Source organism: Struthio camelus, chromosome 1 (genome assembly GCF_040807025.1).
Source record: "Struthio camelus isolate bStrCam1 chromosome 1, bStrCam1.hap1, whole genome shotgun sequence".
Taxonomy (NCBI): domain Eukaryota; kingdom Metazoa; phylum Chordata; class Aves; order Struthioniformes; family Struthionidae; genus Struthio; species Struthio camelus.
In genome coordinates, this window is record NC_090942.1 from 141,174,685 (window position 1) to 141,201,158 (window position 26,474).

General features: G+C 40.3%; 1 protein-coding gene across 3 annotated transcripts in view; it reads right to left on the reverse strand.

Moving 5' to 3' along the window:
• The window catches only part of FRMPD4 (FERM and PDZ domain containing 4), a 321,689-nt gene that overhangs the window by 111,569 nt on the left and 183,646 nt on the right, over positions 1-26,474 (reverse strand). For all 3 annotated transcript variants that reach the window (XM_068920597.1, XM_068920586.1, XM_068920605.1), the window contains exon 2: positions 11,133-11,249. In XM_068920597.1, coding sequence (XP_068776698.1) covers positions 11,133-11,249 — 117 coding nt within the window. The remainder of the gene's footprint in view (positions 1-11,132; positions 11,250-26,474) is intronic.

Here is a 26,474-nt window from a genome sequence, read left to right on the forward strand (position 1 = left end):
CTGCCTTAACTGGACATTTAAAAAGGATTTAGTCTACCTATTGGCTCTAAAATTGGAAAAGGCCCTCTTATTTTTACAGACTGACAACTAGTTTCGTTCTTTTTTGTTTATAGAGTTTCTGTGTTTGCATCGGTGGGGATATTAGCACATGACCTGAGATTAGAAGTAACAGTTTCTTAGAAAGTACTTTCTCTCCTCCAACGACCTCTATGGTTTTGCACAACTAGAACTTGATGCTTCTTATTTATTTTCTGTGGGGATCGTACTCTGTTTATAAAAGAGGTGTTTGAAAAGTGGACTCCAACTGGGGCTGGTATCATTCCAATATAAAATGTTCACATTAATTAATTTGTTCTATATTCGCAGGAAGGGCAGCCTGAAATATCAGCACACTACTCCTACAGATGTATATACCTTCTGCAATGCCCACATGAGGTTATGCCATATGAATGCCATATCCTGAAGCATGGCAACTCAAAGAGTAACCAGAATTTCATCTTCTCACCTCCGTACACGATGACCCTGGGTTAGGATACCTTGAAATTTCTTCTACCCAGGCTCTATTTCAGAAGTTTTATTCCACTTCCTAATCCATCTTCAAACACACAGGAATACTACTTTTTCAGGGTAAAAGACTTCTCTGAATTTCATGGTATTCCTATCCAGTTTATGTTTGGAGAAACCACTGGGAATTAGATCACAAACACTTACTGAGTGTTGCAACAGAAGCCTGAAGTGAACCCACAGTTCCCTGTACTCCACTTTGGTACACATGCAGGAAGGCAACCCAAGGTATCATTTAAGACCTTCCTAAACAAAAGCTTCTCCTCTTCTGAATAATCATACCTTCATTCATACCCTTCCATAGAACTCTTCTCCTTTTTTCAGCATGAACTATCCTCTTGGTTACCACATTCAAGCACTGATCTTTGTGCACACGTGCACAGATGACTTGGAAAGGGCAAGTCAGCACATATGAAATAAGCCGTGCTGCTGTGGCTAGTTCCCAAGCTGGTGCACATAAACTGGCTTAGGTACCACTACTTTACACTCCAGTGAAGTGTCCACTTTTCCTTGCTCTAGCTAAAATAAAAGAACCCCACAAACCAACATCTCCTTGCTGTTATTCCCTCCATTATAAAAATGATTTATCTCAGCCAATACTAACATTATTTGGTCATATGCATGATTAAAGCAATGGTTTTTGTGAGTAAAGGACAATTGTTAAATCATCATCTCTTTCAGGAGGTTCAACTGATTTAACAATACTTTTTCAGCATATGCTTGAGTTGCTTCTAGGCAGACCACTGACACAAACAGGTTGCTATATAATTTTTCTCCTTCTCCTTTCTAATTATTCAGATCTCCTTTAAGCATTCACTTGCAGTTGTCCATCCCTGTTGCTGCTTTTGTTGCCTCTCCCTGCTCCCCCTCCCACCAAACAATCCATCCTTGAGCAGGTCAAACCCCTAGCAACAGAAAGCAAATTTGTACCCTGTCTGAAAGAAACATAGTAGCATGCTATCTCCAATAGCATACTATTCATATGAAGAGCCTGAGTGATGAGGGAATGAAAAAAAAAAAGAAAAAGAAAAAGAAAAAGAGAAAACCTGAAAATCACCATACCAATCAGACCTGTTGTCCGTCTAGTCCGGTATCCTGTCTCTGAAAGTAGTCAGTACCTGCTTCAGAGGTAGGTGCCAGAAACCTCGTAATTATAGAATAACCTGATTAATACAGGAAGTTTCGTCCTAGCCCTAGGCACTCAGCAGCTGACTCACCGGCTTGTCTGAAACATAAGAATTTATATCTGCTCTAATTTCTTTTAATTCTATGTAATTTAATGGTGGAGAACTCATTACAAATGTACATTTCTAATCTTATTTTGAACTCTGCTAAGCATTTTGGGCTCTACTGTAACCTGTGACCGAGAGTTATATTTCATAATTATATAGGTTGTACTATTTTTATCATTGTTAAACTGACTGCCATTCAATTTCATTGGTTGTCCTTTTTAAGCATGTGGAATAAGTGGGCCAGAGAGCACAATTCCAGTGTCTATTTACTCAGATACTCACCTGGGAGAGGAGATGCCCAAAGAAGCAAATTGCAGGGAGCCTTTGGCTTAAGGCACTGTCCTGGGATTCAGACCACCTTCTTCATTCATATCCCTACTCTGAATCGGAAAGATTTGAACCCTCTTTTTCAACATCCTACAGAAGTGCTGTCACTCCTGGTTGAAGGAGGATGACACAGCAGCAGTGGCACTGCTCACATTTTTGTGAATGCTATATAAATCCTCCAGTGAACCTAATCCAAATTTTTTCTATACTTAGAGACGAAGGAATGTAATGCATTCAATGAAGTGCTATGTAACATCATACCTACAGGGTAAAAGGTAGCTCCTGTGGCTTCCAAATTTCATTACAGCCTTATGTACTAAGATAATCTTAATGTACAAACAACAGTAGGTTTTTCAGGATCCTGGAAAATGAACAACACTGCAATTATAGACAAGGCTTTCACTATACTTTATATCCTTTGACTGTTTTCAGAACCTTCCAATAAAGCAAACTCCAGGGAAATATTCTGAGAAAGGACTAAACTACCAATAGACATATATGGCCTGTAGCACATATGGACAAGAAGTCTGGGATCAGGCTAGAGATCTCAACAGAGATTTGGAAAATCTCTGATCTTCTTATGTGCTTACTTATTTTGAAATAAACAGATTAGCATGCTGTGGGCCTCATTTTTGCATCTGGTATGCATTAGTGGCTTTTAATAAGCAGGATGCTTCATTGATATGTCATTAATATCATCAATGATTGTGTTCTGTCATTCCGCACTGCTAGCCAGCTCTGAGCGCTGTAGGTGTATGACAGCAGGAGGAGTGCAGGGCCAGACAGGATCCCACCACACACAGAGGAACCCCACCTTTCATAAAACACGAATGAGTTTCCACTTCTAAGAGGAGCAAGCAGTGAAAGAACAAGAGGAAGATTACTAAAAGAAAATTTAGGTAAGTATTTGAGTATCCCCTTACGGCTTTGCTGTTTTGTAACGGAATATGGTACACTGAGATGTTAGGATGCTGCACTAGCTACTAATAAACACAAACCTGTTACTTCTCTTTTATGTATGGGATAAAAGCTGGTATTCAAGAGTTTCACAATTTGGGATTAGCATGGTTACTGAGCCAAGCCAGGACAACCAAAAGGTAAAGATTTGACACGACAAAACTCAGAGCTGAAAATGTTAGGAGCAAGATAACACAGCTTAGAGAAAAAAAAAATTGTTTGCCATATACATCTGGAAAAAGTCAGGAAGTATTCAGTGTTAAGCACAACACTGCAGATAGAAAACAACAGTGGGCATACATGATATCAAAATATGTTCTGATATGTTTCAACTAGTGTAGTAACAAAGTCATAACAGCATGATAAGATTTTGAAGAACTGTGGACTAGTAGGTCTCTACGAGCTCTCTTGTGTGTTGCAGGGACAGACCTGGCGTTTCAAGCCAAATGGTAAAGCTGTAGACTTTGACGTCTAGATAAGTTCCTTATATGTCATGCCTGGGGTCCCAGCAGTTTCCTCAGTTTGTCCCAGACTGGAGCACAGAGGTAAACTAACATGCATGAAGTACAAACGGTCAGGCTCCTTGGAGTGAAATGGGGAGCAAAGCAAACTGATAGCACAGACATACCCTGTCATCCCATCCAAGGCAATAGGAAGAGTTAAAGTAAATATGATCAACAGCATGTCCTGTGAACAAGAATATGGCAATTACTTAACCAATCCCCCTGAAAATTTATTTTAATAGTAAAATAATTAACTATTCCTTCCTGGAACCACTGCTGTCTTGAGTTCACATAGGAAGGGCTACACTTTGCTCCAGTTAATCTGATTTCACAAATCCTGACTTTTATTTGAATGACAGAACTCAGATCCACAAAAATATTGCCTAATTCCTAATCACAGAATGGCCGAGGTTGGAAGGGACCTCTGGAGATCATCTAGTCCAACCTCCCTGCTCAAGCAGGGTCACCTAGAGCATATTGCCCAGGATCACATCCAGACAGCTTTTGAATATCTCCAGCGAAGCAGACTCCACAGCCTCTCTGGGCAACCTGTGCTAGTGCTCTGGTCACCCTCACAGGAAAGTTTTTCCTCATGTTCAGGCGGAACTTCCTGTGTTTCAGTTTGTGCCTCTTGCCTTTTGTCCTGTCACTGGGCACCACGGAGAAGAGTCTGGCCTCATCCTCTTGACACCTTCCCTTCATATACTTTTACACATTGATCAGATCCCCCCTCAGTCTTCTCTTCTCCAGGCTCAACAGGCCCAGCTCTCCCAGCTTTTCCTCATATGAAAGATGATCCAGTCCCCTCATCATCTTCACAGCCCCTCCGCTGGACTCACTCCAGGAGTGCCACGTCTCTCTTGTACTGGGGAGCCCACAGCTGGACACAGTACTCCAGAGGAGGCCTCACCAGGGCTGAGGAGAGGGGCAGGATCACCTCCCTCCACCTGCTCGCAACACTCGGCCTCATGCACCCCAGGATACCATTGGCCTTCTTTGGCCACAGGGGCACACTGCTGCCTCCTAGCTTAACTTGTTGTCCACCAGCACTCCCAGGTCCTTCTCTGCAGAGCTGCTTTCCAGCAGGTCAGACCCCAGCCTGTCCTCATGCCTGGGGTTATTCCTGCCCAGGTGCAGGATCCTGCACTCGCCTTGGTGGAACTTCAGGAGGTTCCTCTCTGCCCAACTCTCCAGCCTGTCCAGCTCCCTCGGAAGGGCAGCACAGCCCCCTGGTGTGTCAGCCCCTCCCCCCAGTTTAGTAGCATCAGCAAACTTGCTGAGGAGAGTGCACTCTGTCCCTTCCTCCAGGTCATCGATGAAGTGTTGAACAAGACTGGACCCAGCACTGACCCCCGGGGGACACCGCTAGCTACAGGCCTCCAACTAGACTCTGCACCACTGACCACAACCCTCTGAGCTCGGCCATCCAGCCAGTTCTCAAGCCACCTCACCGTCCACTCATCCAACCCACACTTCCTGAGTTTACCCACGAGGATGTGATGGGAGACGGTGTCGAAAGCCTTGCTGAAGTCCAGGCAGACAACATCCACTGCTCTGCCCTCATCTACCCAGCCAGTCATTCCATCCTAGAAGGCTGTCAGATTGGTCAAGCATGATTTCCCTTTGGTGAATCCATGCTGACTCCTCCTGATCACCTTCTTGTCCTCCATGTGCTTAGTGAGGACCTCCAGGAGGAGCTGTTCCATCACCTTTCCAGGGAGGGAGATAAGACTAACCGTCCTGTAGTTTCCTGGCGCCTCCTTCTTGCCCTTTTGGAAGACTGGCGTGACACTGGCTTTCTTCCAGTCCTCAGGCAATTTAGGAATTAAATAGGAGTAGGAATCACAAAAGAGTAGGCTTTCCACAGCAGCAAACGTTACTTCAACTTGCACCTTAGGGTGCAATTGTAGAGCAGCTTAAGGCAACACAATCGTTTTGCAACCCTGCTCTCACAGCTGTCACATATTCCCAGTCCTTCTCTTGTGTCAGCACTGAGGCTCATCATTTGGCATTAGCCCTGCTATGAGTAACAGGTTGGACCAGATGACTTCCAGAGGTCTCTTCAACCCTAAGTTATTTTGCAACTCTGTCTGACCATGCAAAGAACAGTTATGGGAGCTAAACTGACAGAAAATTCCTTCCTTTTTTGGTGGGACTGATTTTTTATTAGCTTTTGCCAGTTTATTTACCTCTCTCAACTCCCTTCCAGGTCTGATGAGCATCAAGGCTGACACAAGGGAAAGGGCAAAAACATGTATGCTGGAAGGAGGGCAAGACTGTGGCACTGGCAACTTAGAGCAGCTTCAATTGCAATAAAGCTAAACCTTTTGTGGACAAAATCGGCCAAAATCTTCCTACTTTGCATGATGTCTCCCTGAAACCCTACTGTCACATCAAACAGACTGTCAATAACTTTCATGTTAGTATTCAAATTAGCGTTACAGAAATTTCACATAATCACGTACTACACAGTGTATATAACAAATGTGAAGAAAACAGGCCTTTAAAACAGTTAAATATACATTGCAAATTATTTTATATTGAAGGTCTGGCTTAATACACCTTGTGCTGTATAGAAATATGCTGGAAGAATACTAGATAACTGCCATCCTCCCATACTGAAATACTCCCATACTTATCTCATAAGGCTATTTCAAGTAAAAGCGGCAAGCTAAAAGGGAATGGCTGAAGTTCTGAAACTTTAATTTACCATGGCCAAAAATTAAGAAAAGCATTTTAAAGGTTTGCAAAATGACCCCAGTTGTGTCATCTGTACAGAAGAGATAATGAATCGATAGTGACATCTTGAAATATTTTGATAAAAGGTTTTTCTCATAGCTTTACAGAAGTGCTGTCTGGCAATGGAAGCTACCACCAATTAGCTCAGGCCATAGGGGTTTTCACACATTTGAAAGAAACCAAATTTGTTCCAGTAGAAAGAATAAACATCTCTTCACATTCATGCCTTAAAGCACTTGCACCGACACTATATAATTATTTCTCATTTCACATAAAGATTCTCTTGGATTCTCTATTCATTGCACAATTTCAAAATTACAATATGTCTGTTTGCAGTTCAGTGGATACGCACATATGGCACTAAGTAAATTATTTAAGCAAAAGGCAGTTAATGTTGCTATGAATTATCTTATTTGCTTGTACAGAACTCATGTGTGCATCTCATCATGGTAATACCTGGTTTATACATCTTTAATCAAAAGCAAATGAATGATTTGAATTGCTATTTCTCCTTCAGTGTGATGCAATTTGTTAAACTATATGGCTATAAAAAGCCTTTGAGACAATATGACAAGCTATCTTGATGATCTCTCTTCTTCCTCTATTGATACAACTGTCAACAATCATCTCACTATTTCATTCCTAAAATCCAGAGGTGAAAAATGAAGAAAAGAAAATTAGGTACTGGTTTCACCTATGAGTGAAATTAGTGCTAGCAAAAGGAGCCATTTTGAAAGCTGAGGAGGACTTTTCCTTGGATAAATAATAGACACTACGAGGACAGCTCCTGTATATCTCCACAGAGGAATCACTGATAAAATCATTAGGCATATTCAGTCTTTGCTCTTTCTGCTAAAATGAAAATCTACATCTCACAGCAGCCTAGGCACATGATATAAGCTACCAGGGACATCATTCACTAGTAACTGTGGTTAGATTGGAGCTGGTGAATCAGTACAGCAGTGCACAGTTCCAAATGATTTCATGGTTTCGTTCAGTTTCCTAAGTTACCGTTTTTTAATGCATCCAGGTAGATTTTCATTTAGCAGAATATGTATTACCATTCTGGAGATATGACTGGTGTTAGTTTTTATAGCTAATGCTGTGCCCTTTGAAACATTTGGTACAAAAAGATGTACTGTAACTAGTCTCATGCCATGTATCCATATGTAGCACTGTTTAACTTGCATCTAAGACTGCTCAGAGATATCAGCAGGTAAGAAAGTCAGGCACAAAATATCAAGGGACTATGTAAGTCAGCTTCCTCAGAGGCCTCATTCTTTCCACTCCTTAAAGCAGTCTATTATTGTTTCCGTATAATAAGACTTCATTATAGTTTGGATATACTCAGCCTTACTAACGAAACTTGACATTAACTTTCAATACAGACAACTGCAACATACCAGCACGAAATAATTTAAGTGGGTACAAATTTGATGCCAAGGCCTCAGGTAGAACCGAGAGACTCTGCAAGCCTGATAAATTCTTGACTCTGCATTCGCTACACTGGGGGCTTCTGGTCACTGCTAAAAGTGAGACTGAGATGCAAATAAATACGCTACAGTACAGAAGCTGAAATTTTACATCTTTGGCTTCTTCCTCTGACACAAAGAAAAAGGAAAGGACATCTGCCTTTGCAAAGGAGCTCCTCGCTGAAAAGCCAGTACAGAAATTATTTCTAGATCCCTGGGCTACATAATCCAGCGAGATTCTTTTCCCAGCTACCAAGTGTGTAGAAGACATCCATCCCATGATCCATCTGCTACCTGAATGCCCTCTGATTAACATCCTCACACAGCGTAAGAGTGCTCGGACTGCAATTTTGTACCCATGCCTTGGAGTTCAAACAGTCCTCTGCCCTTCGCATCCATATCATAGCCTACCCTGCAGGGAGTAGGGAGCTCCCACTCCATCACTTTGATACTGTTAAGCTTTGCAAAGAACTAAAAGTTGCGTCTAGGAGTCCAAGTCACCTATTACGCTAAGTGATATGTAAATATACAGTAAAATATGGCTCCTAAAAGAAAGGAAGAGAAAGAAATATCTATGAAGAATGTTAGAATACACTAGTGTTAATCAATGTGTGTACCTCTTTACAGAATCACAGAATGGCCGAGGTTGGAAGGGACCTCTGGAGATCATCTAGTCCAACCTCCCTGCTCAACCAAGGTCACCTAGAGCATATTGCCCAGGATCACGTCCAGACAGCTTTTGAATATCTCCAGCGAAGCAGACTCCACAGCCTCTCTGGGCAACCTGTGCCAGTGCTCTGGTCACCCTCACAGGAAAGTTTTTCCTCATGTTCAGGCGGAACTTCCCGTGTTTCAGTTTGTGCCTCTTGCCTCTTGTCTTGTCACTGGGCACCACGGAGAAGAGCCTGGCCTCACCCTCTTGACACCCTCCCTTCAGATACTTGTACACATTGATCAGATCACCTCTCAGTCTTCTCTTCTCCAAGCTAAACAGGTCCAGCTCTTCTCAGCTTTTCTTCATAGGAGAGATGCCCCAGATGCTCTTTTAGTTGGTATTTGTAATAAAAGTTAGGCTTTATAAATTACTGTTGTTAGCTTGCGTTAGTCCAGAAAGAGATGTCAAGACAAGAAGAATCAAAGGAAATAGTCCTAGGCAAGTTAGAGATGCATCTCTTCACTCTCATGTATTCACAAAACATCGATAGGGCACCCAGAAAAGATAGACAATTATCTGTTATAGCTGCAGGAATCTACATATAAACAAACAGAAGGAAGACTAGGGTTCCTAAGAGAATGGGAGGCAAACACTCCATAAGAGCATGAAAGTTAAAACAACCACAAACACACACATAACCACACATGAAAAATCTTCCACAAAACAGACACACACCCCCCCCCCGGCCCCCAGCATTACTTAAGGCATAATTTGGCACTGTTTGTTATGGAATTTTGTTCCTAGATTAATGTTATGCATTTGGGAGAGCTGTAAAAGGATATGGCACTTTTAATGTACTAAAAGGCAATCCAAAAAATAAACGAAATGATCGTTAGCTTTTGCAAGTTAGAAAATGTTCTCAAATTATGAAATTAATGAGTCCTAATGCACTGCATGCTGTAAGCCACAGCTATTTATAGTTGCACAGGAAGCACAGCATCCCATTATGTGACCAGTGAGAAAAAAGAGAAATCCAATGTGGTGCCTGTCCTCAGAAGCTAGCGTTATTGTTCAAATAAATTTCAGTGCTGTGGAAGAGACCTTCCGCATTCACTGACATACTGCTGAGAAAATGCACAGCCCGGAGCAGTTGCTGCCGATATGGACACGGACTTGCCACAGCCAGGGGAAGAGCGTGCAGCAACTGCCGGCATTTCCGCATTACTTAGCTTTTGAATCTACCTCTGCAATTTTTAGTGGTGCAGATACCTCCACTTACTAGAGTAACAGAAGGAGTATAGTCGTATTAACACAGTACTTTTGAGGCTCACGTATTCTTGACAAGGCTAATTAGTTCAGGCAGAAAACCTATGCTAATATAGTTACATAGTGCCTGGCATTCAGCTTCAGTGCCTGGCATTCAGCTTCACGCTGCCCAGCACTGCACCCTGCATCTTACAGACATACACAGCATGACAAATACATATTCACGGAAGAATATGACATTTCAAAGTCACCTTTGAGCCCTCATTAACCCAGGCATCTTGCTCTAATATGGACAGGACTGCAACGTCTCTAAACCCTGAAAGCCTTTCCATGGTTGCCTGCACGTCATCACACAGCTCTGAATCTACTTTCTGTGGCTCCAAAAGCACACCCCTCCTAGTAAGCTAAGGCAAACACCCTATGCAATTGGGGAGGGACAGAGAGGAGAGGAAAAGAGATCCTTCTTACACAGCACAATTCAATTTTTGCAGAAAAAGGATCTTGGGTGAATTCAGGGCTTTTAATGGTCAATTTAAAGTAACTCTGATCCTTTTACTGTGTTATAAGAAAGGATTGTGCTTTTCACCCAGGACTTCTTAAGCACCTACAAGCTTCCATTCAGACTGATTAACCCAAAAAATGAAATAATAACTTCCCCCTAGCCCTCCACATAAGCAAAACCAAAATGCTGGCCTTAAAATAAAATGTAAGCTAAAGTAACTAATGCTGTAAAATCAAGCAATTGTTTTGCTAACTCACGACCATCCCGCCTTAGCAAAGAGGTTTCAAATCCAGAATAGAGTACATTTACTAGGATAGGAAACTGTATATAACCAAGCCACTTAAAGTAACTCAAAAGAATAATTCTGGACAGTCTTCACTTGGAAAAGAAAATCCAGTTTTGTTTATGATCAAATAATGCATTTTATAAACTTTTAAATTCAGAGCTAAAGGACTATGAAAAACCTAAGAATTCAGACAAAAGCTGTACAGGATCAAGATACGTACTTTCTCTTCACCACTATAATTAGTGTATTAAGCAAACTAAAAGAGGTCACATGGCAGAGATGGATGAGAGTTGCTAGTCCCAGTCAGAAACAGCCTTTTGTCTCATTCTTTTTGTCAATGGCATTTGCTGTAATTCCTCAGAGTTTTACAGGTCCTTATATTATCAGTGTGTTTCTGGCTACATGAAGAAATAACCAAAGACCAAAACACAGTTTTATAAAGAACAAGGCACAGTAAAGTACAGTTCGAGCTATCCCTGTGCAACAAACCAAAACAGATCAACATTAGCTTTGTAAGGCTGAAACTGGTATTAGGATTCCAAGGCAAATATTGTCAGGAGCAGTGTTGCAGCACTGCACTATGATATAGCCTGAATCAAGTGGCCGTAACAGCTCACACTACCACTTACTTGATGAAGTAGTCTCTTCCATCTCTGTTTGCCGTCATCTCCCATCCATAAGGTGTTCCCTGGTTCAAGCTCCAGGTCCCTGCAGGATGTGGCCAGCCTGAAGACTTGTTCCTGTGGCTGCAATTTCAGGAGAAGGAAAAAAAAAAAGTGACTTTTCTATTCTAATTGTTCTTCTGATTTACTTATTTCACGTCATTCACTGTGGCATCCCAGTACTTTCAAAGCTGTGAAATACACAGCCAAAAAAGAGGTAAACAAAAACAGGTTAGCATATCTACTCACATTTGTAACATCCATCTAGAAATTGGCAAGATATACACATTTGTAATGGTCTTTGAACCCAAGCCTTTGACAGGTGAATCTATCACACGCCACCAGTCCTAGATCTTATTTTCAATAGTTTACAGCACAAGAGAATAGGAAGGTTTCCCATTCATTGTCACCCCCTGTTCAAATACCTAGAACTGTACAGAAAACAGCAAAAAACCTTTGCTGTGCACATTACACACATGGATGCTCTAACTGGCACAAGAAGGAACATCAACGCCCTATCTCGCTATTAGCAACTGCTTTTGTTCGTTCGTTTGTTTCATATGTGGGAATGAAGGAAAACCATCAGGCTTATGTATATGGGTGCTAAATTGATTCAACATGCAGATGTTATTGCACTTATTCATTAGCCATATCAAGAATTTTAAAAAGGCATACGTACTGTTACGTATCTCTGCTCAAGCACTCTCTGCCCATACCCCTACTCCTGAACAAGGGCCAAGTCACACCATCCTCAATAAAGGAGTAGTTTACGGGGTTCACTTAACTAAGGCAGATTCAACAGCACTTCCAAATGGAAATATTTCTTCACTAAGCCCGATATATTTTGTGAAGCGCGATCTAGTGCCTCCATATACAGAAATGATGCAGTTAGCAAAAATCCCCCAGTTTCCAACATGAAAACCCAAATTTTTGCATTGATGTTTTACCCCTCGCTTCCAGGAACTAAGCATGAACTTACCATATGTTCCCACTTCTGCTGTGGGAATTGCATGTACAGAAGGCAACAAATAGTACTTTCAACAAAATTAACCAAGGCACAAATATCTACAATGTACAAAAGAGGAATGCTACAATGTACAAAACAGAAAAAGAACAGGAAAAGGAGACAGGACAACCAGAGATGATAAAGACCAGCTTAGGGTGCTTCATAAGCAGGTGAAGACAAATTAGCACACGGCAATGAACTCAATCTGAAATTGAGAAATGCAAAACAAAGACACACAGAATAAGGGTGTGTCTTGAAATAGCTTTCTCCTCTCTCCTCTGCCATTTCTCTGGCTATCGAACATATTACTGATGAGTTTTACTTCCTAGGTTTACGTAAATTCAAATGCTAGCAAGAAACATCTCTCTCTCTAAGACAGCAGATAATAAGAATTTATTTCCTTTAGAGAAACAGAGCAATGTAACCTGGTGAACGCTCTTTTGAAAAATGAAATTGGTCTCTACGGACAACTCAACAATTCATTGCAAATTGCTAAACTCAACAAAGTTGTACATAGTTAATCTTTCCCAATGGGGGAATGCATCATTCAAAACAAACTAACTACCTCCCCTTCCCCTTTATTTCAAGGATTAATCACCACTGAGAAAAGATACGGTGCTTCAAAATATAATTGATATGTAAACTAGAGAATTACAATGGAGTGCTAGATATCATCTGATTTACCAATTACATTACGCAGTCTCTCTTCAAGGAGTAAAAAACATTTCTGTTAGCATATTCAAACACTAGTATTTGCCGTAAGAAAGAGCTTAAATCTAATATTTGAGCATGCTAGAAATCTTAATAAAATTAGGGTTACTCACAGTTAAACAAATAAACACCAGATGTGCTACATCACCCTAGATAAATGCAACTAACCCATTCTCATTCAGAGAAATGCATAAAAAACAGGCATTTGAAGAAAGAAAAGAAAGTTTTGATACAAGTATTTTTAACATTTTTTGACATGCAGATTCATGTAAGTTGAGCTTAAGCATTCCTCTGTCTCTCTGCATGCTTGACAGAAGAAGAAAGAATAAAAGAACTGAACCACGCTACAATCTAAGAATAACAGGGTAAAAGATATTGAAACGGAAAATAAACTGTATACAAAACAAACTCCACAAGCAATGTCTTTCACAGCTCAGAGCTTAACTACATCCATAAACTTCAAGATACACTTAATATCATTTGGGATGTTAAACACTTTGCAGTTAGCTAAATCATGGTAGAAAGTAACCTGTTTTATCTGGGTTATAAAGACACTCTCATGCTTTCACAATTAAATATGCTTTCACAACTCTGTGCTTCAGTTTCTCCATCTATAAAATGGGTATGATAACATTTATTTTCCCATGTAAAGTACATCAAACTTCTACTATCACATGATCTGTAGGAGTCCAGGACAATGACGATGATCAGTACCATTTCTCTTTATATTCACACTAACGGTTCATCCTTGTAAGGCTTCTAACATCAATGGATTTTAAGCTAAATTTAATTTCTCTGAAAGTTTTTGTTTTGAGTCCTTAAAAAAATTACTGGAGACAGAACCGCATATAATGAAGGGTAGTAGCTGTCTTACTTGGGCTTACTTACTATAGATATCTCTACATCTGATCCCGTCTTCCAGACTTTCTTATAATCAGTGGGAGGGAAAGCGGCATTTTAGACACTGTGTACATCAAAGACCCCACAAGAGGCATGCAGGAGAGGTATGCATATTCTATGAGGTGGCTCCAGAGAGGTGAAAAATAAATGCCCTCAGCATGTTTTCAGTAGTCATATGTACGATTCAATAACAAACGTTCATGCTATAACAACAAAACAAGGTTTTACACTCCTGCATAAATGAAGCTGAGAGGTGATTATCGCTGGTGATTCCCAGCAGCCTATACAACCCAAGAAACAAGAGAATGCACTGCATTATTTTGTTTGACACACGTCCATCCACTTGTCGAATATTATGCTGCTTGGCTGTAAGGATTATATTCACAGGACATTACAAGGCACAAACAATGGAAAAATAAAAATAAACGCCACAAAGAACAACAAAGTTGCCAGAGGAAACCATGACCAGGTCAGGCATTTCACCTGGGGAAAGTACAAAGTCGTTTTGGCATACATGTAGAAAATACCTTGGTGGTGAAGAAGCTAATCGTGCTATGGGAGATCCCAGTCTAAATCCTACCTCCCTGCAGGCATCCAGGTGATCCTGAATCTCAGCTGTCCAGTCACCATTTATCATCTCCTTCCCTCACATGCAAACTGAGAGGAGGTGCACACTACGAGACTGCCCATGTCTCTGGTAGATCTGCACAATTTCCAGTACAGCTACTGGAAGGACAGGGAAGTGCGACTTGCACTCCAGCAAGCCCTTCTGCAGAGCGCAGCTGTAACTCGCTGCTTGCCATCCACCACTGCCTTCACGCAGTGCAGTCAGCCTGGCTGCTGAAGTGCTTGTCAAGGTACAGCTTTTAGGTGGCGAACTTCAATGCCAAAAGCCTTGGCCAGCATCGTTCCAGCAGAGCCTCAGAAACAACGTAGTTTAGCTGTGATATCCTGTTCTAACCTTCTTTTGACATCCTTGCTGCCAATGTAGAAAAACTGACTCACTGAACTGCTTCATGTTGAACAAATTCAGAAAATCATGCAAGCAGCATCTAAGGAACCAAGATGTCATATGGAGGGACCTTTGTACCAAGAACATAATAGCTGTGCCACAATGAATGTCTTCATCTCAGACTGTTTTCTGTCCTGTGTTTGAAGCATGGCTTAAAATAATGTCTGTTCATGTGTCAGCTCTCCTGTACTCCATGTAAGCAGACCGTTCTTTAGAGCAAGCAGTGTGAGTTAAGCAATGCACACAATATATTCAGTACTAACTATCGTACTAACAAGAGGTGAAAATCTGCTAACAGTTTCTATCTTTTTCAACATAACTAGAACAGTTTGAATTTTTAAAGCGTATTATTACAGCCTAATGCTCAGAGGATTTTAGGCAGCTTTAATGCTTCAACTGAAAGTGGAAAACGACAGTATTTGATTTTTAAAACATCCAAAATAAAAAAAAAAAAATTCTGAAAAAGGAGTATCTACAGATTCAGACAATAAGCATGCAATTTTGCTCCAAACCTATCTTTTTAACCAGCAATTAGAGATTCCTCTGCAGGAATAGGTATTTGCTGCAGAAATCTTGACAGACTCTTTTAATCACATTGCCTCTATTGCTCAATCCCGTAAATTTTGTTACAAATAGAACGCTTGTGGAAGTGGAAATGAAGCTCTCAGGCTGTAATTTGAAACAGCATAAACTGGCAATGACACCAAAAGCACCATTCCTATCCTCCCAGTATCCGACAACCCCACTTCACATCATTTTGCTCTTGTGCCAGCACAAGTAAATTGGATCTGCTTACAACTAGGGGCTAGTTTCTCATCAGATCCATCTCCGTTACTCTGCCTCGGGCCTCACAAAGACAGGTGAGGCAGCAAAAATGAAGAGCAGCACAGAAACTGCCTTATTCAGATACTCTCAGGCAAGACAGAAGGTGCTGGCTACAATGGAACGCCCCGACTTTATGTAGTGTATATGGCATCTACTGGGGCATAATGCTCACTGCATAAGAACAGGGTGCCTGCCCACCCCCAGGATGGACACGTTTGTGTGTGTCCTTCTCCACAGATGGGGGGTGCCAAAATTATTTGCGTAGGAAAGAAGTGGGACAAAGAGTTAGGAAATCTGCTGTATTACCAGACCAGTCTTCATTTCCTTGCCCCAAGACCCCAACTTGAACTCTGTTGACAGATTTAAAACTGCTACACAGAGTAACAGCAACCTTGAAACTCCCTTTTTTTGTTTTCTAATGATATGAAGAAGGCAGAAATCTGATCAGCCCTGATCATAGCGGCCTTCATTCTTGCTTCCCACAACCTCAGGCAGTTGGCTGTCTTGCAGAACAATCCTCTGCACAGGTCTGGATAGAGGGGTCCTTGCTGACTCCTTGGAATTGAAGTTCACAGGAATAAAATGGGCAAGCTACCATACAGAATTTATAAACCCTTCTTCCCCACTTCATAGCCTGATCATCCTCTGTAAGCAGAGGGTGGACAGCAGTGGTGATGAATCTGGGTTGACCCCACCTGCTCCCCTTTGGAGCAGGTCTTCCAAAAAGTTCTCAGTAAAGAAGGGTTCCTTTCAAACACAGAGATGCAAAAAAAAAAAAAAAAGTTCATTTTTATTTCTCCTATGGCCTTATTTTTTCCCAATATTGCTTTTATATAACGATTATCTTTTACTTCACAAACACCAGCAAAGGCTGAAGTAATGCATAGTTTCTGATAGAAATGTTCATAACTGAATAAAATCTTTGCATGTGAAACTATGTATAATCTCCCCAGATACAAATCATTTAAAATATGAATACTCTATGCATTTTTCCTCTTTCGGAATCTTTTGTTATTAGTAACTTTGTAAGTGCTTTGGACTTCCTCTGCTGGATCAAAACAGAAGGATTATATTCTAATCTTTTAAAAGATTAGAAAATTACAGTTGTAAGAGCGGAGCACAACTAAAGTTACAGAACTTGTATTATAAAGATTCGCAGTATAATGCCTTGTTTGCCATTCAGATATTTAATATGTCAGAAACATCTTATTTAACATCTTGATATGCTCATGATACTTATTAACAGCATTTCTTCATTCTTGAAGGTACTACTATCCACAGGGAGATCACTGACTCATCTAAGACTGACCTTCTAACACAAGGAACTCAGCATTCCTAATGAAGTAATATCACTGGCTTCCTTTACATTACCATTCTAAGAAAAGCTTGTACATTTTGAGTCCTGGCATGTACCTTGGCTTCACCTCAACTCTACAGCAGTATGAAAGCCAGTTCTTCTGCACACCACATACTGGTACAGAAGCCAGTCCCTCTCCATCCCACCATAAATGGAAAAGCCAGAAAAACAAAAGCCACATTATGCTTCAAAAAGTTCATTATCAGGGAATCAATATTCCACAGCATTCCCATGTAGATAATCTACTCACAGTGATCCCTGGGCAGCACCAATAGAAACACCAGAGGAATAGAAGTTTGTATTACTATTTTTTAAAAGTAAAAACCTCATACCTAATGTATGTGCAGGGCACATGTATCTCCCAGTAAGAAATATTTTCACAACTCAAGCAGAGTTCAATAATATCTCTATGATTTTTAATCTTCCACTGCCTCAGGAAGAGAAATCTGCTTTCTTAATCCAGTTCTCACCCACTCTTGTCTCAGAAGACTATATCCTACCTAGACCCTACCATTCCAATATGAAAAATGAAGAAAAAAAAGTTTTAAAGGACTTTGTAGCTATACTATCAAGATCAATCATCACATCCTGCTATCAAAACTCTCCTGAGGGGCACTAGGCACTATAATACAACATGCGCGATGGACAAAAACTTTTTGATGATCTATCAAGGACACTGAAAGGGTTGCTGTCTCTGTACGCACCAACTCTTATGAACACTCACAGAAGTAGTTCTATCAGAAGCACAACAGAAGGAAATGAACTGTCCAAAACTCATCACACTACACTAAAACAGTTCATTCTGGGACTCTTACTAATAAAACACTCACGTATGAGAGGGAACTTTAATGACTTCAGATACTGACAAAATCAGACACCCTTCAATACTACAGATCTGCATGCTTTTAAGTCTTTTGCTGGATGAGGAACTAAGAGGCTTTTAATTCTCATATAAACATGCACTATTTATGAACTGCTAGAAACGATTTCAGTTAAAAATCGTTGGATGTGATCCTGGGCAATCTGCTCTAGAGGACCCTGCTTGAGCAGGGAGGTTGGACTAGATGATCTCCAGAGGTGCCATCCAACCTAAACGATTCTGTGATTCTGTAAAAAAAAAAAAACCTGAGGAATATCACCCCACAAGTGAGCTTCAAGTTTCAAGTCTGTAATTAAGATAAACATTAAAGGTAGAACCATTGTCTGAGACTGTTTTTCTTATTTAAGTTATTCCAACATGAGAATAAAGTGCTAGAAAAATATTTTTTTTCCCTGTGACACCTATCTGCCTCGATAATCTCGCAACATACAGCTATATGTTCTTGGTGAAGGCAGAATAACGTTGCCACGCATTTCGTCTTACGGCTTGTCCTGAATTTCCGCCTCAGATGAGGCATGATCACACAGAACACAAATGCTATCCCACCCTCCTGCCTGTATCACAGGCAGGGCAGAGTGGTGCAGAATAAGTCCACTGGTTGTTCAAAATACACACTGTACCAGTTTCATGATTGGCTATACAGAGAATGGCTCTTCTTAATCTGAAACAACAACAGCGTAACCTTACTTCATCACAAGTTTTGTGCTAATGGTCTATAATTAGACCACTTCTCTAATGTATCTTCCATGCTTGTTCTTTCGCTTCCTCCCTATGATCCACTTAATGTGCCCAAAGATGTAAGTGGGCAAATAGTGCAATGAAGAAGTACCTAGGCCCCATGGCTTTGCCTTCAGCTAGGTAACCAGCTCCTCAGTATCGCATGGTGATGACTCAAATAGCCACTCTTTACCAATATATTCCCAGGATAAAAATATACACAACAAGATGACAAAGGTAGAAATAACAAACTGGGACAAGGGATGAAAGAAACCATGTGTAGCAAGGCAGTCTGTTCCAGACCCTCCTAACCTCCCTAAGGAGAAGGACAAGGTGAAGAAGGTCTCATCACTCCCAGAGGCACTGTGCCTGTCCCAGGGCAATTCCTTTCTCTTCTCTGCTTCCATAAAAAGTTTTAAACTCCTGGCCAGCAGTATAGTTGTCATGTGTACTCTCCTGCTCAGCAGCAGCTGAGTTTTTCCTTTTTACAAAAACTGTTTTCACATTCTTATTCTCTACAATCACCACTATCTGCTAACTTCACTTTCATTTCTTTGTTATCTTTTTTAAAATTCTTAATATGCATCTTTTCTTCATTTTCCTCTCCTTCTCTACCTCTACGTCAGATTTCCATTATTATTAAAGATGTGCCCGCATTACATAGAAAACAAAAATCTCCGTTATATTTTCTTTTAAATTGCCATGACTTTCCATTTAAAGCACACTGACCCCATTAGAGATTCACAGTGCAGAAAAAATTACTTTCCTTTTCAGAATCTTGTTTTGCAAAAACCAGAAAGTATCTTAACAAGAAAATAATGGTTTGGATTTAGATGTTTGTAAAGCGCTTTTTGAGTTTCTGTGGCACAGGTTGCTTTAGCTTCATGCTGATAGGCACAAGAAAGCAAAAGTCTCTAAAAACTGAAGTATGCAAGATGGCTCTTCTGTTTTCATGGGGGTTTTGACCTTAGGCTTTCTCAGGTTTACTCATTTTTTCAGATAAAAATAAAAAGAGAAAAGAAAACAAAAACCCTGAAGAAGCATATGAAGAAGCATCTGGCTCTTTCTCAATTATTGGGTGGATTACTAGTACTGCTTTCTGGATTTTCTATAAAACCTTTTTAAAATAGGTTTGTTGTCTCTCAAAGTAGTGCACTTTGGAAAACCTTACCATATCATAGTCAGTATCCTGCTATAGCAGGTATACAAATTTTATGTGCATTCTCATTTTACATACAATGCAATTTTCAGTGTTTATTTCATCTCCAACAAAAATGACAACTATTACCAGACGCTGAATTATACGTCACGTAAGATTTTTTTTTTTGCTTTAACGTTACAGTGCTGTTACCTCTGCTCTCACTGAATCTTTGTCCCCTTACTAGTACTGTAGTTACAGTGCAGCCATGTGCGATTGCACAGCTATTTTGGTGAAAAGTACAAGAGCTTTGCCATTTCTGCCACACCTCCCCAACACCTACAATATAGATGCTTGCCTAGGTCACTGAATGTACTGTTACTAACAATCAGTTTATGGTAGTAATGAGTACATCACTGGAGAGACGATAGTGTGAAGTTTAACCATATTTTAGATAAAAGACACGTAACAATACATCATGTACTTTCTTACTATGGCTATAAAAATTTGAGGTGTATGTATTCATTAAAATTTGACTGTGTGTACTGCATTCTGAAAAGTAAATAGGAATTGCGTCTTTATGCAAAGCAAATTTTATATTTTTGTTAGTAGCATTAACGGGCATAACAAATGAGGTCTGAATACCACTCAGTGCAATCACAACAAGCACAAAACGATTCAGGATTTGAAATAACTACGCAATAAAGTGAATACCTTTTTGAAATGGGCAAGGCTTAACGCTTATTCATCAACTAGACTGTTTACCTGTCTGGCAGAATGAAAGAAGTCATCAGCTCAGAGTGGAATGTAGAGATAAGCAGAATATTACACAGAGCAGCTGCATGAGGCGGGGGCATGGGTAGATAGGAGAGAAAAAGGCACAGATTTGAGATAAAGAACCTGGCACTGGAGCCAGCAATGAAATGTGGAAAGATATCAAGTTGTTCTACAGTATTTTCTGTGAGCAGACAAATTTTTAATAATCATACACTACAAAAAACAGCTCAGAAAATGTTCACACACTTCTGCGGACAGGATTTCTATGGAAATTTAGCATTTCTATAATGATGTCACCCTTATTTCAAGCCTGTGGTCTAAATGTGTATCAAATTGCAATGTTCTGGGTCACCTGAAAATTCTCCGAGTGCTCTGCTATAATGTGACAGTTTAGCCTGTAGCAGAGTGAAGTAAACCAGATGATGCAGCAAATAAGGACCTACTTACACCTACAATTGCCAAAAAGGAGACAAAATTGTACCTTTGCTTTTTGTCCTACTGCTGGGCACCACTGAGAAGAGATTGGCCCCATCCTCTTGACACCTTCCCTTCATATACTTTTACACATTGATCAGATCCCCCCTCAGTCTTCTCTTCTCCAGGCTCAACAGGCCCAGCTCTCCCAGCTTTTCCTCATATGAAAGATGATCCAGTCCCCTCATCATCTTCACAGCCCCTCCGCTGGACTCTCTCCAGGAGTGCCACGTCTCTCTTGTACTGGGGAGCCCAGAACTGGACACAGGACTCCAGGGGAGGCCTCACCAGGGCTGAGGAGAGGGGCAGGATCACCTCCCTCCACCTGCTCGCAACACTCGGCCTCATGCACCCCAGGATCCCATTGGCCTCCTTGGCCACAGGGGCACACTGCTGCCTCCTAGCTTAACTTGTTGTCCACCAGCACTCCCAGGTCCTTCTCTGCAGAGCTGCTTTCCAGCAGGTCAGACCCCAGCCTGTCCTCATGCCTGGGGTTATTCCTGCCCAGGTGCAGGACCCTGCACTCGCCTTGGTGGAACTTCAGGAGGTTCCTCTCTGCCCAACTCTCCAGCCTGTCCAGCTCCCTCGGAAGGGCAGCACAGCCCCCTGGTGTGTCAGCCCCTCCCCCCAGTTTAGTAGCATCAGCAAACTTGCTGAGGAGAGTGCACTCTGTCCCTTCCTCCAGGTCATCAATGAATACGCTGAACAAGACTGGACCCAGCGCTGACCCCCGGGGGACACCGCTAGATACAGGCCTCCAACTAGACTCTGCACCACTGACCACAACCCTCTGAGCTCGGCCATCCAGCCAGTTCTCAAGCCACCTCACCGTCCACTCATCTAGCCCACACTTCCTGAGTTTACCTACGAGGATGTGATGGGAGACGGTGTCGAAAGCCTTGCTGAAGTCAAGGTAGACAACATCCACTGCTCTCCCCTCATCTACCCAGCCAGTCATTCCATTATTCAACTTGGTTTTAAGGCAAAACTTTCAAAACTGGGAAAATATGAAAAAAATAAAAAAAGAAATATTAATCCCCCTGTTAAAAGACTAACTGTACCATTTACTTTCCTAGATGGCATTTAGAGAGAAAAAAAAATTCGGAAGAGGATCACATAAATTTTGTGTTGGGCAATTCATTTACATGCTTAAATCATTTGCACAGAAAGCTATGTTTCTATTACTGTAATGATAGAAGCTTTTTTTTTTGAGCTTATAGTTTCTCATTAGGAATAAAATTCAAAGTTATACTTTATATAGTAAACTATTGAGAAATTACATAATTAAAGGCCATTTTTAGGGACAGGGAAATTTAATTTTTTATCAGTGTAACAAAACTTTATCTTGAGATAAGGTTATTTAAAGCACTCTGGACATAAACCTGTTTATGAAATCAAGTAAATCCGATACAGTGGCACTCCTAGGAAATCCTGAACACTTGGTATTAGTAAATCCCATCACAGAACGATGTTGCAAACCAAGGTGTGTGTAAAACCTTAATAAATAAGAGAATAAATTATCTTGAGATTTTTGCACTCTTTTTCCTCAATGCTTAATGATTCCTCAAAGTGTAAGTCAACAACACTGAGCAACATACTTATGGGCCAAATGTAGTGTTTAACTATGTTTATCAGGAGAAGTAAGAAAAAAGAGGGGAGGAGGGGCTTAAAAACTACTAACACACGGTACTGAACGTTTGAACAGGATTATGCAGATATAGCGCAAAATTAGAGAGAAGCGATATCACAGCACAAGTCTATTCAATGTATCCACAGAGGTGCTTAGAATGAGGTAGGCAACACGTCCATGGGATGTGACAGACCCTCTTTTCCTTGCCCTTTGATCTAGACACAAGCCCACGAATGATTTTCAAAAGATTTTTTTCAGTAAAAAACCACTCCACTCTGTGGAGTACACTGATACTCCACAGAAATCAGAAACTTCCAGGCTAAGACCTGGAAATTGTTGTGAAAAGGAAAAAATTTGCAATGGAAAGACAGAAAGTAAAGAAAGAAATTGTTTGCTTAGAACTGTTCTTTAACAAAAAAAAAAAAAAAAGCCACTAACACTAACCTTTTCTGTCATTTTAGGATCAGTTTTTCCTGAAACTGATGCTGCCCCTGCTCTCCTTATTACCATTTTAAAATATACACAGAAAATAAACCCAGTTTACCTTCTATCCTGGGAAGACATGACAACTGAATGCACTTTAGCTCAAAATAAATTAAAAAAACAGATGTGGTAAAAAGGAGAGAGAAAATCACTTTGTGAGTTGACTAATCTCAAAATGTGCATCAACAGATAAACATTACAAATTTGCATGTGATTTTTAAATTAAGTAGTATTTGTAATTTTATCTTGAGTTCAGCGTACACTGAACTTTACTAGGATGGAATATCACTTACTTGTTATAGTCAACATACATAGGAGTTCACTACATTTTTAGAGTTCTAGGCTTCCTTAGCAATAACTTCAAATACAGAGCTCACAGATGAGAGGCTTGTGCAACTAAGTCTGAATAGAGTAGAAATAAATCATTTGAGGCAACGTCAGAGACTACATGAGCCTAGCAAGTGAAATGCTCTATATCACGTTATAAGCTTATAATACACTGTCGTGAGAAACAATTCTCATCGAATTTTTACTTCAAATTCGAGTTTGTAAAAACTCAGCAGAACACAGAATTAACAGCCTTCTCTTAAGCCCCTGCTGGTCCACTTCTCTCATTACCTGGCCTCACTTTTTCTCAGTAGACAAGACGTATGCTATGCTGTCAAATTGGTTCTAATTCTGATTCTAAATGGTGTAAATTGATGACACTATTACTACAGAACCATAAAGTCAACCATTAAATCAGCTTACCAATTCCTACGATTGTCTGCTTTGAATTAAAATCTGCAACTTTTTAGACACTACTCTATCTATCTGAATATTAGATATTTTGTAGCTTTGGACTAGAGCAACTGAAATGCTTCAGATCTCAGCGAGAATACTGTCATCAACATGAATCAGAAAAGGCAGCTTTTAAAGTTACCCTGGGTTGGCAAGAGAGGGACTGCATGATTTACAAAAAATAAAATTGAAGTATATTATCATTTTGTGTTAAGCTTATCAAAGCATTATATCACAGAATAGTCTGTAGCTGGAACAGAAATGCTAGGGACATTTTAATAATTATCTATATGTACAGCTGCTTTTCTGGAGTGTATCATTTTAGGGTTACAAAATTATATTAAAAATCTGAATTTCTCTGCCTCTTTATGATAACAGCCCACAATTTATACACAATTTTACATCACATTTTATTCACTAGCTAATCCAGAAGTTGAACATATTAGAATTGACAATGCATTACATACCTTCTAAACTAGGTTAAAATACATTTTTGTGCCCTCTAGACCCCAGAGGCTCAGAAAATCTAAACTTCTGCAAAAGCTCTTGCTCCTAGGCTATCAGAAGTTAGTTATCAGTGGGCTATCAGTGTTTTATCCGTGTTGTGATGATCGGGCATTCAAAGATTCAAGTAATTCCAGTACATTAGCAATATACGCTTTACTTCTACATTCCCTCCTTTGTCCTGCCAACCCTTGGCTACAAGAAACACAAGTTAGAGTCACTGTCCAAAATGGAGTAGGAAAATGAGTAATATTTCATTGTTATTCCATGGAAGAATAAGCAGATTTCATCCCCAGTCATCATTTGCATCCATCATGCTCTTTTTACAGGCTGCATTCTTCATTATAGTCTCAAGGCTATTACCTACCTCACATATCTCTAATATCAAACAGTCAAGTTTAGAGCTCAACTTGAATGTCATTTCTAGTATCAGTTGCCTAAAACAAATAGGTTTTAACCTACATCCCTTTTCATTTTACAGAGTCCACAGCAAAAGCTATTCCTGAGCAAAAATGCAGTGCACATCCAGCAGCCTACTAACGGGTGCACTTCACAGGATCACACAGTAATTCAGATCAGAAGGGACCTCAGGAGACCATCACGTCCAAACTCCTGCTGAAAGCATTTCATGCAAAACAATACGAAAAAATGTATTTTTTCTGTATTAAACTGCAAACTAAGTTACCTGGATTTAATCTTGTATACTTGAATTCTATTACGAACATTAAACAGAAAATAGAAAGAGAGAAACTTGCCTTTTCTATTCTTTGCTGCTGTTTGGCATATACCCTTGGGGTTTTTTGCATTGGTATTTCTTAACCCAGTGATTTATAAAACCTGTAAGCAAAAAACCTGTAAAATGTTTTTTTTTTTTTTTGCCTCCCTTTAACTTGGCATATCATCTATAAACCACTTTAAAGGTAGATAGCGCTTTTACAACCTGTAGAAGAGAAAACATAAGTGGGAACATCTTGTTACATACCAAGCTCTTAGGATAGTAAGAATCTAGCCATCTAAATCCTCAATATCTTTGGGTATTAAGCCAACTAGTGTGTACCCGGGTGAATAACTTTCTTATGATGACAGGGTCTTAAAAACCAAACAGAAAAAAACAACACAAAAAGCCATATCTCACAATCCTTCCTCCTCTAATTCACACCAATCCTTGGTTGTATGAACCAGCAAACACTTGGGTAGGAATATGCCCTGGTGAGCAACTGGGCCACACTGCCACTGTGACAGCTACCGAAACCCATCACCCTCTCACATTCAGCAAGTGAGAGCTACAGAAAAGGGGAGAGGCAGAAATAAAACTCATTCAGCTGATCTACTTACAGCCACTGACAACAAGGTGCCTAAAGATCTTGCAGTAGAAAATGAAAGCTTCCCTGCCCTCAGAAAATTAGAGAGACTCTGGGATTAACACAACTTTAATATTCCTCTCTGCCATTAGCTTGTAGTGCTGCAGGATGATTTCCTACAGTAATAAAGATGAATGTGGTTGTAGCTTGTAACTGCATGTTCCAACTGAGGTATGCACGCACATACATATTTAGATGCAATTTAGCTCTCTGAAACCATATATTTGCTACACTTGCAGTTCTTAGAGCTTGCTAGCAATTGTCTTAAGAATAGGAATGCAATTCTGCACAATATCAATAGAGGCAAATCAGAGCAAGAGCGTACACAGATACTATACTTAACAGCCAATGTGAAAGAAAATGTTTAGGTTTTTTTCAGTGCCTAGATAACAACTGCTACTGCAAAGCTCGGAGTCATCTGGCCAGCTCTACCCATCGCTGTATTTTCTTTTGCTGTTAAGATATGATGTAGGTACATCCATTTACCATGTTTTGCTAGTCAAAAGCTCGTTATGTGATACATGCACTGTTCCAGCTACTACTGTATCTCAGTGACTTCACAGTACAGTTTCTAAACTGGGTTTAGACATATACCTAAGAGGGTACGGGAGGGAAACTGTTCAGTCTAGTTAGCCCCAGTCTCACCATCAGCTGTACCACATTCGGCTTCCACAAGATATTCTCAGCACAAAAGGTATTGCAAAGGTAGTGAAGTACAGGTTTAAAGATTTTTCAATGAGAATATGCAATTTGT